At 30.0% G+C, this 19,934-nt stretch overlaps 1 protein-coding gene across 1 annotated transcript in view; it reads left to right on the forward strand.

Annotated features, from left to right (window-relative positions):
• Window positions 1–19,934, forward strand: part of LOC142220208 (uncharacterized) — a 36,821-nt gene that overhangs the window by 11,892 nt on the left and 4,995 nt on the right. The window contains exons 2-3 of the mRNA XM_075289207.1: window positions 18,904–19,172; window positions 19,242–19,395. Coding sequence (XP_075145322.1) covers window positions 18,933–19,172; window positions 19,242–19,395 — 394 coding nt within the window. The 5' untranslated portion in view covers window positions 18,904–18,932. The remainder of the gene's footprint in view (window positions 1–18,903; window positions 19,173–19,241; window positions 19,396–19,934) is intronic.

Below are 19,934 nucleotides of genomic sequence, written 5' to 3' on the forward strand. Positions count from 1 at the left end.
AATACTTCTTGTTTGCTTTATTATACAAATAAAATAGGATGGTGAATGCAGACGAAATTGTGAGAGAATGTGAAACAGGTTCATCTTTCGTCATCACCAAAATACAGCATCAATTTTTGCCAAATTCGTTTATTGATTAAGAAAAAAACAAGAGTGACTAAGAAAATAAATATCACTTGTGTACACAATTGTATCACTCTTATGTATAAATTTGCAGGCCTTAATATTTGACAGTATGAATGTCTCATGTTTTGCGGTGGGCGTCTCGCTTATAACCTTCACGTCGTTTTAACAAAAAGTAAACAAAATATATAACTTACTACAAACATAAACAAAATATATAATTTACTACATCTCTATTTTCGAGGAGGTCTCAATTTTAGATCAAATTCCACACAGATTTTTTTTCTCTGACATTAAATTTATTTATTTTTTTTAATTTTACTTGTGATATTTTTTACGTATATTGGCTTTGAGCGGGTTGAGCGGTATTACCGTTCCTTCAGGTTAATAAATACCCTTAATCGAAGCGAATACTATCAATTTTTGTACAAAGCCCTAACCAAAGCTATCATCTACTGAGAAAAACATATTTCTTTTGTGGTTTCAATCATGGTTTCATTAATTGATCCAATTATTTTTAATTGAAATTTCCTTAATCAAAGAAAGGGTGACTATCAACCACCAACATAGATTAAAAAACTAAAAAAAAAACAATTAAAAACTTTATTTATACATTTAGTTTTTGTGATTTATTTATGTTTTAATTAAAAAATTAAATTAAATATTTTTTTTTTATTTTTTAAAATATTTTTTAATTGAATATCGAAGCACTACTACAGCAGTGATAAATGTTTAATCTGAAATGTTTCTTAACTAAATGTAACCTTTAATGCTAAATTATTTTCCTTCAATTTTGTTTCTTAAAGTTCATTATTCTTTGTTTTTTTTTTTGTTTTTTTTGTTCTTTGCATGTCTATGCCAATTTCATTAATGTTCATTGACTCAACTAAATGCTATCAATTGTTCACTTGAGATTTTATATAGTAGCCTTTCATCCATCCGACGACCAGAAGAAAAACAACAGATGCTTAATATTGTAATACGCAATGTGCCCTTTTTGTCTAGAGTGGTATTTACACGCATATTGCACAGATCGATCGGGTAATCTATAGCTAATGGTTTGCGTTAATAGTTGAATGGGGCTTTTCATTGATCAATGAGAACATTTCCGTAATGTTGTTCTTGAGATTTTTCCACTTTGAATTGCAAAATTTAAATAGATTTCTAATATTGTCCAATACAGCTGAAGAGTGACGTATTAAACAATGATGTGAAAGATTTCTAATTTTGCAATGTATAAGTAAAATATTTGCTTCAAATAAAAAAACAAATTTTTAGTGCACACTTCCTGAGTACGTTGTTATCGATTGTTTCAATTTTGCTTCTTAAAGGCAAACATGGCCAAAATCTTGATGAAACACATCGAAATTGAAACGAATTTCTGGCTAAAGAAGCGTAAGACAGATACATATTATTAAAGTATATTGTAATCATAGCAAAAAAACAAAAAAAAATCCAAAGGCACAATTTTTCAATTTCTTTTTTCAATTTTTTAACTCGCTTTTTTTAATTTTATTATTATTATTTTAACTTTTTTATTATTTTAACTTTTTTTCACATAGGTTAAAAACAGAGTAAGAATTAATAAAATGTTAGCAAATTTTTTTCGAAAAAAATGCAAATTCCGTTCTAGAAAAATTGCGAATTTTTGAAAACATATGATGTTAAACATTTCAGACAAGCGTTAGAATGCATTAAAAATCATAAAAAATTATAAAAATTATTTATTTTACAAAATATCACAAAATTTTTTAATTCACATTCAAAACAATGAATTCGGATCACACATTAGGTTAAAGGTTAAAGTGGCAGCCCGATTAAGATTCAGGCTCACTTAGACTATTCAGTCCATATGTGAAATAATGGACATCCGTTCTACACAGAAAAATATATCACCAAAATATTTCCAATTGATTGAAGTTGACAATTTTTTCTATTAATAAATTAATTGATACAATTAAGTTTTTAATCAAGATAGAAATATTAAGTTCATTAAATCAATGATTGAAAATTTTAAAATTTTTAATTAAAAAAGTTAATTGATACAATTAATTTTTTATTAAACTCGTAGGAGTAAGTCAGTCAAAAAACTGATGGATATTTTTTTTAATTTTTAAATAAAAATTTATTTCAAACTAAAACCCTAAGTCGATTCAGATATTAATTGAAATTTTTACGTTTTTAATGAAAAAATTGAGTTTTGCAATCAACATCAATTAATTAAGTTTTTAATCAAGATAGAAATATTAAGTTCATTAAGTCAATCATTGAAAATTTTTAAATTTTTAATTAAAAAAAATTAATTGATACAATTAATTTTTTATTAATTTCGTAGGAGTAAGTCAGTCAAAAAAGTGATGGACATATTTTTAAATTTTTAAATAAAAATTTATTTCAAACTAAAACACTAAGTCAATTCAGATATTAATTGAAATTTTTACGTTTTTAATGAAAAAAAAATTAATTGAGTTTTGCAATCAACATCAATTAAATTTTTAATTGAATCAATTACAAAATTAATTGAAATTTGCTAATGAAATCAATTAATTTTTTAATCAGATATTAGAACTGTGATTGATACTATCATTTTCGTGATTGAAGACATTTCAATAAAAAAATTGATTGGATCAATTAATCTCGATATTGAATCAGAAAAAAAAACATATTCACTACTTTTTGACGACGCTTGTTTTGCATGGATGTTACCGGTTATGTCGACCTTTTGCAACAATTCAATTCCGTTCATCTTCTTGTTCCTAAAAAAACTTTAATAATGTGTGGAATAATTAATTTGGACATTAAACCAGCCTATATTGATATCAAGCTAACATAAAAATCTCTGCATTTATTTATAAATATATTTTTTATTTCATATGTTTTTTTAACAATTTTATTTAAATTTGTAGTTAATCAACAACCTATTTCAATTGGCACATTAACATGTTTCCCAAATCCAAGTGGCAAACGAAATAAATGATGATTCATCTATTTCGAATAGCATCTCTCTGTAGTATATTTCAGATAAAAATAGAAAATTTATTTTTTATATAAAAAAACTACAAAAGTTATATATTTTCATAATATGGGTTTTTGCTTAGTTTTTTTGCAAGAAGAAAAGTGTATAGTATTCTACCCATTGATTTATTTTCTTAGATTTTTTTCGAAGCAAAGCAAAATAAAAACACAACATTTACAACCATTAACACATCCCGCTAAAACTAAGAAGTCAAGGCCGAGAAATCTTAAAATTAAAAACATCTTTATATAGATAAACTAATCTCTGCTAGATCATTGTGTATGGACGTTGAACATAAAAAGTCCAGGGCGATTAATGTCAGACATTACATACAAAAAAGTGATTTAATTTTATTTCTTTTAATTTATTTTAAATTGCATGCTTTAAATTTTGTTTAATGTCTTCACAGCCCTCCATTAGATGACAAATTAAATAGATTAATTTATTGGCAATGAACTTTTGAAGATATTTAAAGAAAAGTATTTATGTAACATGCCACATACATTTCGTTTTTCCATTAGAAAAATACTACACTTGAAAAAATAATTGGGTATGAGGATACATCGAAAAAAAAGTAAACTTTTTTATAGGAAGAATAAAGTAACTTGTACGAAAATTGAACTAAATTTTGCTACACATTTTGAGATCTCCCCAAAGCGTTGTTAAAACCGGGAAAATTTAATGCCCTGTTGTACTTTTTAACTACAGTTCACGATATTGCACCCTCTAATAGAAGAAAATATTAACTAAAAGTTAAGAAGAAAATCATTGGCGCCAAATCATGACCATTTTAACCAAACAGTAGTTCATTCTTACTATTTTTTTTTTTTTTGAATCGTAGGAAAATTTTCATTTGCTTTAGCTCATATTGAACTTATGTGTACGGTCATTGAACTTTATACTCACGTTTAGTTCATAAAATATTTGAGACATACTTAAAAAAATTAAAATTTCATTGGGCTGTGGAAAATTTCGCAAAAATAAAATTTAACTACTAACAAATAATTTTTTTACAATAAAAATAAGTTAAATTTAGCGTTAGTTTAACTACGGAATTTTTTTTTTCTGTGTACATAGTTGGTTTTCCATGCGTATTTTTGTCAAATTTGTTTTTTTTTTTAATTTGGTAGATTATTTTTGGCACGAGTGGCAACAGTGATTGAAATCCGAAAAAAATTGGTAGCCATTATGTGGTAGAAATGTAGCGAGGTACCTCCCTTTTAAGCCATTCATGGTTAACTTGCGCTGAGTGCTTTTGAATGTACATGGTATGCTGCCAAAATTTTTGCCTGTCCGACTCTTTCAATATTGTCTTTAGGACATTTTCCCGATAATATTCAGCATTTATGTCGATGAATACGAGCATGGATCCAATCGAAGGTGTATATTTTCAGATAACCTCTTTGGAAAGTAAACCCTATCAATTTGTTTGTTCACAAATTGCTCAATTTGGAAGGGCTTCTCATCGGAGAAAAACAAAAGAGATTAATTCATAATATTCAACTATGAACAGTGGAAATGAACATATGTTGGTGCCTAAGGTACCCCATAAAAGAGAAGATAATTTTTTCAGTGTATAATGCAGCCAAAATAGTCCGTTTTTAAAATTTTTTTGGGCTTCTAAAATTTCGCCGAATTATATTCCCCCTCACACAACAATGCTTTGTAAAATTTATTCCCATCATCGAATTTTCTTCTCATAGCAGATCGAACGTCATTAACCTCAGAGATTATCTCTTACTCAATGCTTGAACATCAATGAGGCGTCAGACATTTGCTTTCTTATTTCCTCGAAAATCTAATAAACAAAACATGTCTATTATTATTCACTCACGCAACCTCCTCTTTACCAAACCAGCAACAATATTGTTTGCTGATGATTTCTGTTGTCAGAGTGCTTAAGATTTAAGGTGTGTGACATTTCAAATGGATTGTAATGGCTTGACAAAATGTGGGAGAGCAAGATATGGTCAAACAGATGAACGTCAAGTTCAGATATATTTTCTGGTTTCGTTTTTTTACTGTCAAGGTTGAGAAAATGCTCAATTAACAAATTGATAAACAAATAGTTTATAACGAAATCAATTAACTTCTATTTTTATAACGTAATCAATTGTGAAGATATTCTATAAAGAAACTTTAGGTAAATTTATTCGTTAATTGAAACTAATATTTGTTTACATTGAAAATCTTTATTCTAAAACTTCTCCAGTATTCTGAATTCTTTCTTCATGTTCACACAAACTTACACTGTGTCCATGACAATGGCAGACAGTCCATCAGGTCATTAACCTATTGCTGAGCGACATAATATCATAAAAATATTAAAATATTTGATGGTCTAGTTTAGAACAAATATTCTCAAATTTTTTAGAATCTCTTACATCATCCAATGTAAAAGGGAATTTGGACACAGTGTCAAATATATTTTTTTATTATTTTTGATAAAAAAAATAAGTAATAAAAATTTATAATGACATGAGAATATAATATAAAATAATCTTAGACATTCCCACCATAATTCATAATCTAGACAACAGTTTCCGTGGTGAGCAATAAAATAAATGAATATCTATGCCGAATCTTACACGGATGAAAAAGACTGTTTTTCATATGTTTGGCCATAAACATTATATGTTTGGAACACAAATTTTTAAACACAATATTTTTGAGTGCAAGCATATAATGTTCATAAACTAGCATAACATGTTTGGGACATATATGTTAATATGTTAGACCATATTATGTTTGGGGCATAAAATGTTTGTAAATATAATATGCTTGGATGCAAACATATATTAGTTTAGAAATAGCCTATAAACATATATGTGTTTAGTAGCTTGGAGCGCTATTTAACAGGGAGCGATATTGAATTAAGTTGGTGGTTGTTGCTTGTTATTACAAAATTAACATTTTATTTTTCCTTGGGCAATTGATCAGCTACTTCTTTGATCCTTACAAACTGTGTGGTCCGCTGTTCGAATCCCCGTCCGGCAAAAGGTAAAATTAAAATAAAAAAATCATACAATTGAATAATTTCTTCTACAATGTTTGTATTACAGAAAAAGGTGCTAAGAACTAAAAAATCTCGTGGAAGTGAGAAAGATGTGGGGGAATATACAATTGGGCAGAAACAAAATTTTGAGCATTCAGGTCGAAAACCTATGTTGTTAGCACCTATATTACCTGTTTATTTTCATAATTCATTATGATTGTAAATATATAAATAAATAAATAAAATTTTGAGCACAATATTGTTTGGGAGAATTTTTTTAAGCATATAATATTTTTGGGTGCAAAATGCTTCCAAACATATTATATGTTCACATAATAACATATTGTTTTTTGGAAGACAACATTATTGAATTTGGATGCAAAAATACAAAATGTTTGGAACTTAGACTACCCAAACATATATTGTTTAGACCAATATGCTTTCAAACATATTATATATTGGAAGAGATCAAACATATAAATGTTTGGGCAATACCCAAAAATATATATGCTTGAAGCAAAATATGTTTGGGAGTATATGTTACAGAAGCGATTTTTTGTGAGCGTGTAGATGTCGTATGCCAAAGGTCGATTACCAAATGTTATGCAATAGAAAAAAAAAATAATAATAAAAAAAATAGTAATAAATAAAATAAATGAAGCACACATAAAAAAATAAACTGCTTACGGCCATTTTCATGTAGCTCCGTTAGGCTTTAACTGCCAGTTAACAGAAAGTAAATTGCAAATATCTTTTCTCCGGTTAACTTTAACTGAAATTTTTTCGTCAGATAAGTTCCTAACTGACCTTTGGGCATGACAGCTTCGTCCATAATACGGTGTAAAAGTTGGTTAGTTAACGGAACGCTAACGGAGCTTTATGAAAATGGTGGTTAATGGGAGAAATGAACTACGTCGTGTGAAAGTTTAACTAAACCCTATTTCATTTTTTGAGATTTCCATAATAAATAATAAAATAAAATAGTTACATGTGACAAAAATTTAAACTGTTTATGGGAAAAACGAACTACTTCGAATGAAATTAAACAAAATCCTATACCATTTTTTGAGATTTCCATAATGCGTCATCAAAATAACGCATATATACTGATATTTTTATACCCTCCACCATAGGATGGGAATCCCCAGATTTGACCTCCGGAGCTTCTTGGAAGAGCAAATTTCATCCGATACAGTTGAAATTTGGTATATAGTGTACGTATATAGTCTCTAATAACCATGCAAAAATTGGTCACTATCGATCCATAATTATATATAGCCCCCATATAAACCGGTCCCCAGATTTGATCTCCGGAGCCTTTTGGAGAAGCAAAATTCATCCGATACGGTTGAAATTTGGTACGTGGTGTACCTATATAGTCTCTAATAACCATGCAAAAATTGGTCAATATCGGTCGATAATCATATATAGCCCCCAAATAAACCGGTCCCCAGATTTGGTTTTGGAGCCTCTTGGAGGAGAAAATATCTCCCGATTCAGTTGAAATTTGGCACATTCTGCTAGTATAGGGCCGCTATAAACCATATTAAACTAGGTGCATATCGATCTATAGTAATATATAGACCTCAGATAATCCGATCCCCAATCAAACAAAAATTTGGTCCATATCGATTCTATTAATTGTATAAAGCCCCCATATTTCAATTCTGGCTCTCTAATTACTGCGCAAAAGTCCATATCGGTCCGTAATTATTTGTAGACTTACCTATTTATACCTTTTTTGTCTAATATATACCACGTATGGACTAACTTATAATTTAAAAGACGATGTTAAGAAGTTTTAAAGATACCTTGCCATCTGTAAGTATTAACACAACCCAAGTAATTCGATTGTGGATGGCAGTCTTTCTTAGAAGTTTCTACGCAATCCATGGTGGAGGGTACATAAGATTCGGCCTGGTCGAACTTACGGCCCTATATACTTGTAATATTTATGTTTTGTATATTTTTTCACATAAAAATAAGGATTAACGAAAAGTGAAGAAAATCATTGGAGCCAAATTATTAGCATATTAGCCATCGTAATTCATTCATTCTTAAGAATAATTTTCGTTTTCAATCATCCAATCCAATAAATTTTTAAAATAGTATCAATTAACAATATCAATTAAAAAGTGTATTAATTCAATTAATAAATCATTATTAATTCAATTAATTTTGGTGATTGATTTTTTTTTTTTTTGATTAAACATTTTATAATTATGCTGGTAAACGCTACCAGTATCATTATAATACTATATGAAGCGAAATAAAAACATTTACTTCCATTTGATGAGTTTGAGCTCTCCACCAAAAGCCGTTTGTTATTTTTTAGACCTATGTAAAAAAAGTGAAAAATACCACCACAAAAAAAACATTTGAAACAATAAAAACTATGCCACATATGCTATATGAGCTCGGGGATTATATGTATTTCCAAAATACCGTTTGACATCAAGAAAACCACCGAAGTGTTAGGAAATACATAAATCCCCCAGTCAACAGACAATGATTACATGAAATCGACAACAAAATGAAATGTTTACGACCACAAACCAATGGCAACATGAAATGGATCATAATCAAATATATGGGCCATGATTTGAACGAATAACCTATGGATTATATGATGGGCTGGGTAATGGTTGGATAGATACATCAATTTTCATGGTGACATGGCGATCAACAGAGTTTGTATGTTTATTTATGATCGTGTCGTGTGTTCCCTTTCAGTAATGCCAACATTATCATACCTCGAAATCCATTTAAAAATTTACTACAAAAGTTATACGTACAGTGTTTACAAATTGACGATTACATTTTTTACCAAATTTAACATAAAATTTCCTTATTAGACTGTGTTTTTATCTCCTCACATTTTGATATCACACCACTGTGCTGATTTCCGACAACAAATGCTCGCTCCACTTCCCAACAATGTGGAGCCAAGTGTGTGCCGCTAAACAATTAAAAGTGAGTTAGATTAGGTCGTGTTTTTCTATTGCCATTTGTTATAGCTGAATACGAATTTAATTACATTTGACATTTTCTCCATCACCATGGAACACATAAAAAGATAAAACAAAATTTAGTTATTTTAGACTATGAAAAGAGATATACAAAAACATAGTTTTATGTTTTATCTCTCTAATTGTTAGTTGAAAAACGTTTGCTAGACTTTCTTGTTTTTCTATGCAATGTGATTGTTTGTTTGTCGGTAATTATTTGACATTTATTGTGATCGATACGATTTTGCATTGTTACAGTGATCTAATGTGTCATTTACCACATAAAATTCAATTTATAAACAATTGACTATCAATGGGGTTATGATGATTGGTGTTATCAGAGAGTTTATTGACATTTTGACTGTCGTACTATACCTTATCATTTGATTTACAGTGAATAATAGATAATTGAATTGTTAGTATTTTTGATGACTTTGGTTTGCACTAAATTACATCTAACAAACATCTTTAGTAAAATGCAGATTTAGCAAAAATGTTGCTACCCAAAGTATTTTAACAGTTCATATTTTTTATACTCAAAGGCAAAGTATATGTGGCTATTTATGAACGCTGTAATAATCTACCAAAAATAATCTACCAAAAGTTGGAGAAAAATTTACAAAACTCTACCAAACATTTCTTATTTTTTAATTTGAAATTTGTTATTCCTTTAGAAAAATTTTTACAAATTTTTTTTCTTTAGAAACTTTTGTCAAAATTTTATTTATATAGAAAATTTTGTCAAAATTTTATTTCTATAGAAACTTTTATCAAATTTTTATTTCTATAGAAAATTTTGTTAAATTTTTATTTCTATAGAATTTTTTTTTTTCAAAATTTTATTTCTAACATATAGAAAATTTTGTCAACATTTCATTTCTATAGAAAATTTTGTCAAAATTTTATTTCTATAGAAAATTTTGTCAAAATTTTATTTCTACAGAAAATGTTATCAAAATTTTATTTCTACAGAAAATTTTGTCAAAATTTTATTTCTATAGAAAATTTTGTCAAGATTTTATTTCTATAGAAAATTTAGTCAAAATGTTATTCCTATAGAAAATTTTGTCAAAATTTTATTTCTATAGAAAATTTTGTCAAAATTTTATTTCTACAGAAAATGTTATCAAAATTTTATTTCTACAGAAAATTTTGTCAAAATTTTATTTCTATAGAAAATTTTGTCAAAATTTTATTTCTATAGAAAATTTTGACAAAAATTGGGAGTAAAATTTACAAAACACTACCAAACATTTCTCATTTTTTTTTTCTCTAGAAACTTTTGTCAAAATTTTATTTCTATAGAAAATTTTGTCAAAATTTTATTTCTATAGAAAATTTTATCAAATTTTTATTTCTATAGAAAATTTTGTTAAATTCTTATTTCTATAGAAAATTTTTTTGAAAATTTTATTTCTATAGAAAATTTTGTCAAAATTTTATTTCTATAGAAACTTTTATCAAATTTTTATTTCTATAGAAAATTTTGTTAAATTTTTATTTCTATAGAATTTTTTTTCAAAATTTTATTTCTAACATATAGAAAATTTTGTCAACATTTTATTTCTATAGAAAATTTTGTCAAAATTTTATTTCTATAGAAAATTTTGTCAAAATTTTATTTCTACAGAAAATGTTATCAAAATTTTATTTCTACAGAAAATTTTGTCAAAATTTTATTTCTATAGAAAATGTTGTCAAGATTTTATTTCTATAGAAAATTTAGTCAAAATGTTATTCCTATAGAAAGTTTTGTCAAAATTTTATTTCCATAGAAAATTTTTTCAAAATTTTATTTCTATACAAAATTTTGTCAAAATTTTATTTCTATAGAAAATTTTGAAAAAAAATTGGAGAAAAATGTACAAAACACTACCAAACATTTCTCATTTTTTTTTCATTTGAAAATTTTTATTTCTTTAGAAAAATTTTTTCAATTTTTTTTTTCTCTAGAAACTTTTGTCAAAATTTTATTTCTATAGAAAATTTTGTGAAAATTTTATTTCTATAGAAAATTTTATCAAATTTTTATTTCTATAGAAAATTTTGTTAAATTCTTATTTCTATAGAATTTTTTTTTTTTGAAAATTTTATTTCTATAGAAATTTAATAGAGTGTAACGGTATAATTAACATATGGGAATCTTACTTCTTAAGCTCGATTGATTTAATTATGATTTTTAATTGCAGCAAGCCAAACATATGTGATCGATAGCAAACATTCCACAAAGTGGTTTTAGACCTCAAACCCCTTATACAGCCATACAGAAATATTGGAAAATATCAACTTTTAAATTTTTTATAGTTATGCTCAATAAATAAGATTTATATATTCCTGGAACTATAATTTATTTATTAATTAAGATCGATATAAATCTCTCGTGCACATTCTGTTTGCATACCGGTAAGACAATTTAGTCACATGTTTCTCATTGCAGTAAAAAGTCAATAATCGAAAAAAGAAAATTTTTTCAAAATTTTATTTCTATACAAAATTTTGTCAAAATTTTATTTCTATAGAAAAAATTTGTCAAAATTTTATTTCTATAGAAAATTTTGTCAAAATTTTATTTCTATAGAAAGTTTTGTCAAAATTTTTGTTTCTATAGAAAATTTTGTCAAAATTTTATTTCTATAGAAAATTGTGTTCATTTTTTTCTATAGAAATATTGTCAAAGTTTTATTTCTGTAGAAAATTAGTGAATCTACCAAAACATCCAAACTTCTGCCAATCTACCAAACAGTGCAAAATCTGTCTTTATTGGTAGAATTCTACTGTGGCAATCGTGCTTTTGTTTCGAATGCAGAAAAATGTAAGTAATCGATAACAACGTCTTACGGAACCTGAACGAAAATTTCATATAAAAAAAGATTTGTACGTTCCTCGAATTAATTGATTAATATTTGAGATAGAAAAATTTTTGCCGTCACTACTCTCCATTATGGAATGCATTACATTTCCTGCGTAATCTTCATAGACATCCAATATAGAATTTATTTCAAAAACCTACACCATATTATCTACCAACATAATATGTACATACATAGCATCGTATTGGGATAGGCAAGTCTGTTATGAGACCAAACAACAAATTAACGTTAAAACATACGCACTATCTCACTATCAACCCACGAACCGGTCAGAAATAATTCTTCTATTTTTGTTTTGGACAAAACAAGGCAACTTTTTTTCTTGAAAAACAAACAAATTATAGTAGGAAAAAAATTAATACTCATACCACGCATTGTACCTCTAGGTTTTATCGAGAGAAAAAACTGAAAGCATATGCGAACTACTGTATGCTTGGACCACAATGTTGGCATTTTGTAAGCCAAAGATGCTGTCTGTTTAAGTTCAACTCAGACTGTTTATCTTTTTAGCAAGCGAAAGGTTGGTTAGTTTCATCAAATATTTGCCCAAAATTTGTTGTAACCAGTTTTCCGTTGAGTTTCCTCTAAGCCAAGCTGGTAAACAATAGCAATCCAGCGATATTATCACAATACTCTTTCCATGGAACTTGTAGACCAAACCAATGGCGACAAATAAATTCCATAGATCACATGTTAGTTAACTTACTTGGAGTGACATGAAAGAAGTTGATCTTTGACATTATGACGGCACTAAATCTACTGCTGTTTTAATAAATGTTTCTTGATAACAATTAAACCACTTGTACTAATTTAGAGATGTTTGTCCATTGTGGATATTTAACCATAATGTGGGTGACACCTAAATTATATTCAAGTAATAAATTTAAGTTAAAATTCCATACGTCTCCTTTGCGTATTTTTTTGTTTTTGATGTCAGCTATTTACCCCTGGCAAAATTTTCGCCACTCATAAGAAATGTCTCAGAATTGAAGACACTATTATCGACCACTTAGATTTTCCGCAAGAAACCCATGACAAAACCGTCATGAAAACGGAATTACCACTAGAGCTTGATATATAGAGCCAGCGAACATGTCAATAGAACTGTTAAAAATATCTATACCCCGCCTGCTTCCACATTTTTGTATTCATGACATATGTGATATGCACATCTGGCGAAATTTTCTTTACCCAAATGACGTACATAGCTATTTATGATTTAAATCCCGTCTTAATGATTTACCGGAAATATAGTTTACATGTCACTAAAAAGCGTTTCCCATAGGTTGATTGTATGAAGAAAGTCGATAGCAACGTTCAATTTGGAAATGTCATCTTTTCGGCATTCCACATTCATATTCATCGTACATACGCATCCCTTTTAAAATAAATGGTATCCTCTACCATACCATAGACATCATACTCTCCTTTTAACCCTATGTTGACTTTTTCGTTAAATGTCGATTAGTCTATTTTGACCAGCATCAAAAGCCGATAAACCGATTTGAATAGATTTTCAAAAATATCAAATGTCAAACATTACAAAAAGTCGTCTTCGAGTTTTTCGAAAAGCCGATATTCGACTCATCTCATTCGTCTCTCTACTAAAGCTAATATTTGCAACTACTTCATTCATATTTATTTCCTTAAGATTGTATTACAAAAACTATGTATTATCATAATTTTCATTCATAAATACCAAATTTTACGTAGGCGTTTTGTATGCATCAAATGTTAATGTCTTATAATCGCAATGACTGGACTCTAATATTATTAAATGTCGAATATATATGTATATATGCACAATACATACATACCTATCTGTCTATGTAGTTTTAAGATCAATAATTAATTGGCGAATAAATGCCCACATATCAGACAATCATTGGAACCTGTATCGAAATAATAGAGTGTAACGGTATAATTAACATATTGGAATCTTACTTCTTAAGCTCCATTGATTTAATTATGATTTTTAATTGCAGCAAGCCAAACATATGTGATCGATAGCAAACATTCCACAAAGTGGTTTTAGACATCAAACCCCTTATGCAGCCATACAGAAATATTGGAAAATATAAACTTTTAAAATTTTTATAGTTATGCTCAATAAATAAGATTTATATATTCCTGGAACTATAATTTATTTATTAATTAAGATCGATATAAATCTCTCGTGCACATTCTGTTTGTATACCGGTAAGACAATTTAGTCACATGTTTCTCATTGCAGTAAAAAGTCAATAATCGATAACAACGATTCAAAGAATTGTCAATAGCAAAAATACCAGAGGAATTTTGTTGCAGGCCTGTTTTATGTAGCATAATATACGGTAATGCATACGTATATCTTATGGCAAGGCAATCGATAAAAGCTGGACAGGGAATTTTTTTTATGTATACCGGAAATTTTGCTAAAGGTTCATACTGGAGTGGACTTGCCGAAAAAATAGGTGGTTGTGCACACCGGGCATTATTCTGGTACTAACCGATTTTTTTTATTTTTATACCATCCACCATAGGATGGGGGGTATATTAACTTTGTCATTCCGTTTGTAACACATCGAAATATTGATCTAAGACCCCATAAAGTATATATATTCTGGGTCGTGGTGAAATTCTGGGTCGATCTGAGCATGTCCGTCCGTCCGTTTGTTGAAATCACGCTAACTTCCGAACGAAACAAGCTATCGACTTGAAACTTGGCACAAGTAGTTGTTATTGATGTAGGTCGGATGGTATTGCAAATGGGCCATATCGGCCCACTTTCACGTATAGCCCCCATATAAACGGACCCCCAAATTTGGCTTGCGAGGCCTCTAAGAGAAGCAAATTTCATCCGATCCGGCTGAAATTTGGTACATGGTGTTAGTATATGGTCTTTAACAACCATGCAAAAATTGGTCCATATCGGTCCATAATTATATATAGCCCCCATATAAACCGATCCCCCGATTCGGCTTGCAGAGCCTCTAAGAGAAGCAAATTTTATCCGATCCGGCTGAAATTCTGTACATGGTGTTAGTATATGGTCTCTAACAACCACGCACAAATTGGTTCACATCGGTCCATAATTATATATAGCCCCCATATAAACCGATCCTCCGATTTGGCTTGCAGAGCCTATAAGAGAAACAAATTTCATCCGATCCGGCTGAAATTTGGTACATGATGTTAGTATATGGTCTCTAATGACCATGCAAAAATTGGTTCACATCGGTCCATAATTATATATAGCCCCCTTATAAACCGATCACCAGATTTGACCTCCGGAGCCTCTAAGAGAAGCAAATTTTATCCGATCCGGCTGAAATTCTGTACATGGTGTTAGTATATGGTCTCTAACAACCATGCAAAAATTGGTCCACATCGGTCCATAATTATATATAGCCCCCATATAAACCGATCCACCGATTTGGCTTGCAGAGCCTCTAAGAGAAGCAAATTTTATCCGATCCGGCTGACATTTGATACGTGGTGTTAGTATATGGTCTCTAACAACCGTGCAAAAATTGGTCCACATCGGTCCATAATTATATATAGCCCCCATATAAACCGATCACCAGATTTGGCTTGCAAAGCCTCTAAGAGAAACAAATTTCATCCGATCCGGCTGAAATTTGGTACATGATGTTGGTACATGATGCTCTCTAATGACCATGCAAAAATTGGTCCATATCGGTTCATAATTATATATAGCCCCCATATAAACCGATCACCAGATTTGACCTCCGGAGCCTCTTGGAAGACCAAAATTCATCTGATTCAGTTGAAATTTGGTACGTGATGTTAATATATGTCCTCAAACACCCATGCAAAAATTGGTCGAAATCGGTCCATAATTATATGTATGCCCCATATAAACTGATCCCCAGATTTGACCTCCGGAGCATCTTGGAAGAGCAAAATTCTTCCCATTCGGTTGAAATTTGGTACGTGATGTTAGTATATGGTATCCAACAACCATGCAGGGATTGGTTCCTATCAGTCCATAATTATATATAGCTCCCATATAAACCGATCGCCAGATTTGATCTCCGGTGCCTTTTGGAGAATCAAAATTCATCCGATCTGGTTGAAAATTGGTACGTGGTGGTAGTATTTAACAACCATGCCAAAAGTGGTCCATATCAGTCCATAATCATTTATAGCCCCCAAATAAACCGATCCCGAGATTTGGTTTTGGAGCCTCTTGGAGGAGCAAATTTCATCCGAGTGAGTTGAAATTTGTGGATGACAGTCTTTCGTAGAAGTTTCTACGCCATCCATGGTGGAGGGTACATAAGATTCGGCCTGGCCGAACTTACGGCCGTATATACTTGTTTTATGTATTTATTTATTTTTTTTTTTTTGGGAAAGTATATAAATATCTAGGAAAAAAATGTTTGCTTGAGTTGCATACAACGTTAAGATCTTAATTAATTATTTATCTGATTATTGAAAAACTTGTTTGATATAATTTTTCCATGTCTTAAAAATACATAAAATTTCTCATCACCTTGTTCATTATGACAATATAATAAAATTGTGTCAAATTAATTGTCATTAATCGGAAAGAAAAGCCAATAACGACAAAAAGTAAAAAAAACGACTGGCAATTTGTTATTAATTAGTGTTGTGTTCACAATCGGTGTGCAGAAAATGAACATTCAATTTTTACAATAACTACCAGAAACGCATTCAATATGTGTTCGCTTTCCAGTGAAAGGAGAACAAAGCTATTATAAAAGTATTTAAGATGAGCGGTATTCAGTCATAAATGTACACGGAGAAAAAAAGCAATGGCAAAATATATTAGAAGCATTAAAAGCAATAAGAAACGCCGATAAAGTTTTTATAATAATTCATAGACATATTATGCAGCAGGAATTTTCGTAAGTGCAACATTCCGGTAACAACGCCTCGCGGCTTAATTTCGTGACGTGTTGTTATCGACTGTTTACATTTCACTACCATAATAAATACGTGGCGAAACTGTGTTATTGACACGCAAATGAAATTCCAGTTAGTGGTGCATACCGGGCTTTAAACGTGAAAGTAGATAACATCGTCTCGACAGCTATTTTTGCGAGCCCGGCATCAGCTTTAACGAAAATTTCTTTTGGGCGTTATTCCTTCTTTACATTTTATCCCATAATAAAAAAAACTGGCAAAACTGTCTTATTGACATGAAACAGATTTTTTTCAAAAGCTGCATAGCCGATATGCATCACAAGCGGAAATTCAGTATTATTGTCAATAATACAGTTTTGACATGTATAGGCCGATACAATGTTCGGTTTTTGAAGTTGAAAATCACACGATTATTATTACTTAAATACACCAAATTATACATGATATTCATATTAAATCTCGATAAAATCTCGACGACATAGAGAGTGCGTATAAATGGAGTTAAATTGTCTGCTTTAAATTAATTTATTTTAATAAAGTAATCGTGAAAATTTCAACGCAAAAAGAGAACATAGTACCGGCCTTATTATATTGAAAAAAAAATCGATCGATAACAAATTTTGTGTGGGTAGCAATAATTTCTGCTAAAGCCCGGTATGCACCTTTTGCCAAAATTTCGTTAGCGTGCAAATTACACAGTTTTGTCATGTATTTCTTATAGAAGCAAAATGTAAAAATCGATAATAACGCCTCACAGAATTTTTGTTAGTAAATATATAGCCAAGCATTTCTTATGCGTGGCGAAAATTTCCGCTGGAGGTGCATACCGGTCTTAAAAACGTAAACTTCCATTCCATACTTGAAGCAAAAAATGTTCGATTATTAGTCTTACAAATGTAGTCAAATCAAATAGAAATATTTATATAAACATTCAACAATGAATAATTCACTATAACGCACGTTGAAGGTGTTGAAAACTCAATTGATGGGGCTAAGAATCAAACGAAGGCAAAAACTGAAAAATACTAGGCGAACGAATGATGCCAATAAAAGATAAAACGCAGATGGCAGTTGATTGCATTCCGAACTAATGTGTTGTTGCCGCCTGTTTCGAAACACCAGACAAAACCATGTTACCGGGATTTTTCGTAGCAAATATACATTTCTTATGAATAGTGGAAATTTAGCTAGAATTGCATACCGGTTTACAAGTGTTAGAACAACCACAAAACTGTATTACCGGCAGGTATACAATTTTGTGCTTCTAAGGAAAATAAAATTAAAGAAATTTACCGCAGATAATTGCTCATATTATTAAAAACTCTATCATCCTACTTATATCACGAATTCATGGTCAAGTTTCTACATTCTATTCCCCATTATGATAAAACTAAGAGGAATTGCAATCATAACAAGTTGATGTCATTTCTCAATTGCAATCAAATAATTATGAATAATAATTTCAAGTAAACCACGAAAATTGTTATCTCTCACAAGTTAAGTCATCACACCGTATTATTCATCACCCCCCATGGATATTCCATACCATTAATATTGGAAAAGAACTTCAAACAATGGGTAGTATGTTAGACACATCCCTTTATATTCCGCATTGAAATCGAAAAATAAGATTTGTTAGTTTCTAACAAAAATTCATTCTATAAATATATTCCTACGTGGTATGAGTTCAATAAACAATATAAAATGAACCAATTGACGTCACAGCAGAAAACGAAGCATTTATGCTCAATTATGAGGTTACGAAAATATATAAAAAAACAACAGATTTTTTTTATATTTTACGTTTTTTATGATATACGAAAAAAATTATAGGTTTTCATGCCGGTAAGACTGTTCAATCGTTTTTTATTAATCACGATATTGAAAGAAATGTAAATAATAGATAACATCTGTCTATCACTAGGAAATATATTATTTTAAATTTTTTTGTGAGAGCTTTGAAAAAATATTAACTATAGATTTTCGTTTTCTTTTCAGTCGATAAACCTTAACCCTCAAACTTCAATATGGCCGGTCCACCACTAAACTCTTGTTGCTTTTGCACATCCACCCGAAATGGGTCCATTGCTTCCGGCTTACTGGCCATTATATTGTCAATCATAACAATAATTGTGATTTTCACAACTCGTGTGGCATTTAAGACAATATTCTTTGATTTGGATACAAATATTGTAAAAATAATATTGGTTATTAATCTCTGTATGACCATTTTGATCTCAACTCTAATGATTGTTGGTGTTATAAAGGTAAGAGAAAGATAATTAAACATTTTCACCGATTTATATTTATTTGTTTTTTTTTTTTTTTTAATTTAGCGCAACCATTATCTAATGATGCCATGGGTAGTGTTGGGCATTATGATCGCAATTGGTCTTCTGGTTTCGGTTATCTATACAGCTGTCGTATTCTTCATTGATGGTTTTGTACTTTCGGGTGTATTATGGCTGGTATTTGGCTTGATTGCATGTGGTAAGTATTGGTATATTGCTCGGAGTTTCATGTGTTTTATAGGTGTTGCCACCGATTGTTAATATTTCTTTTCGGGAGAACCAAAGTCTTTTATGCTCTCAAATGAAAAAAATGTGGTCAATAATACCGTATGTGTGTGTTTCTTATTGCCCCATATGAATATTCCCGAAACTTTCCTTTGTATCCAAATAATACAAAAAGTGTAACCATCGATAACCACGTACTCCGCTATGTACCTCTAGTAAGAAGTGGTAGTGGGACCCAGTTCATGGATAATAAAAGTTTGCTTATGCGCCGTCCAGAATATAAGTTATTCCGGACGGAATGTCTGTGTTTGTAAAGAATCTTATAGTGTGGCCAATCGATACAATTCGTTGATGACTAAATAGTCGGTAGGGAGCCACCGTGGTGCAATGGTTAGCATGCCCGCCTTGCATACACAAGGTCGTGGGTTCGATTCCTGATACGACCGAATACCAAAAAGTTTTTCAGCGGTGGATTATCCCACCTCAGTAATGCTGGTGACATTTCTGAGGGTT

The sequence above is a fragment of the Haematobia irritans genome, chromosome 1, assembly GCF_050003625.1.
Source record: "Haematobia irritans isolate KBUSLIRL chromosome 1, ASM5000362v1, whole genome shotgun sequence".
Taxonomy (NCBI): Eukaryota; Metazoa; Arthropoda; class Insecta; order Diptera; family Muscidae; genus Haematobia; species Haematobia irritans.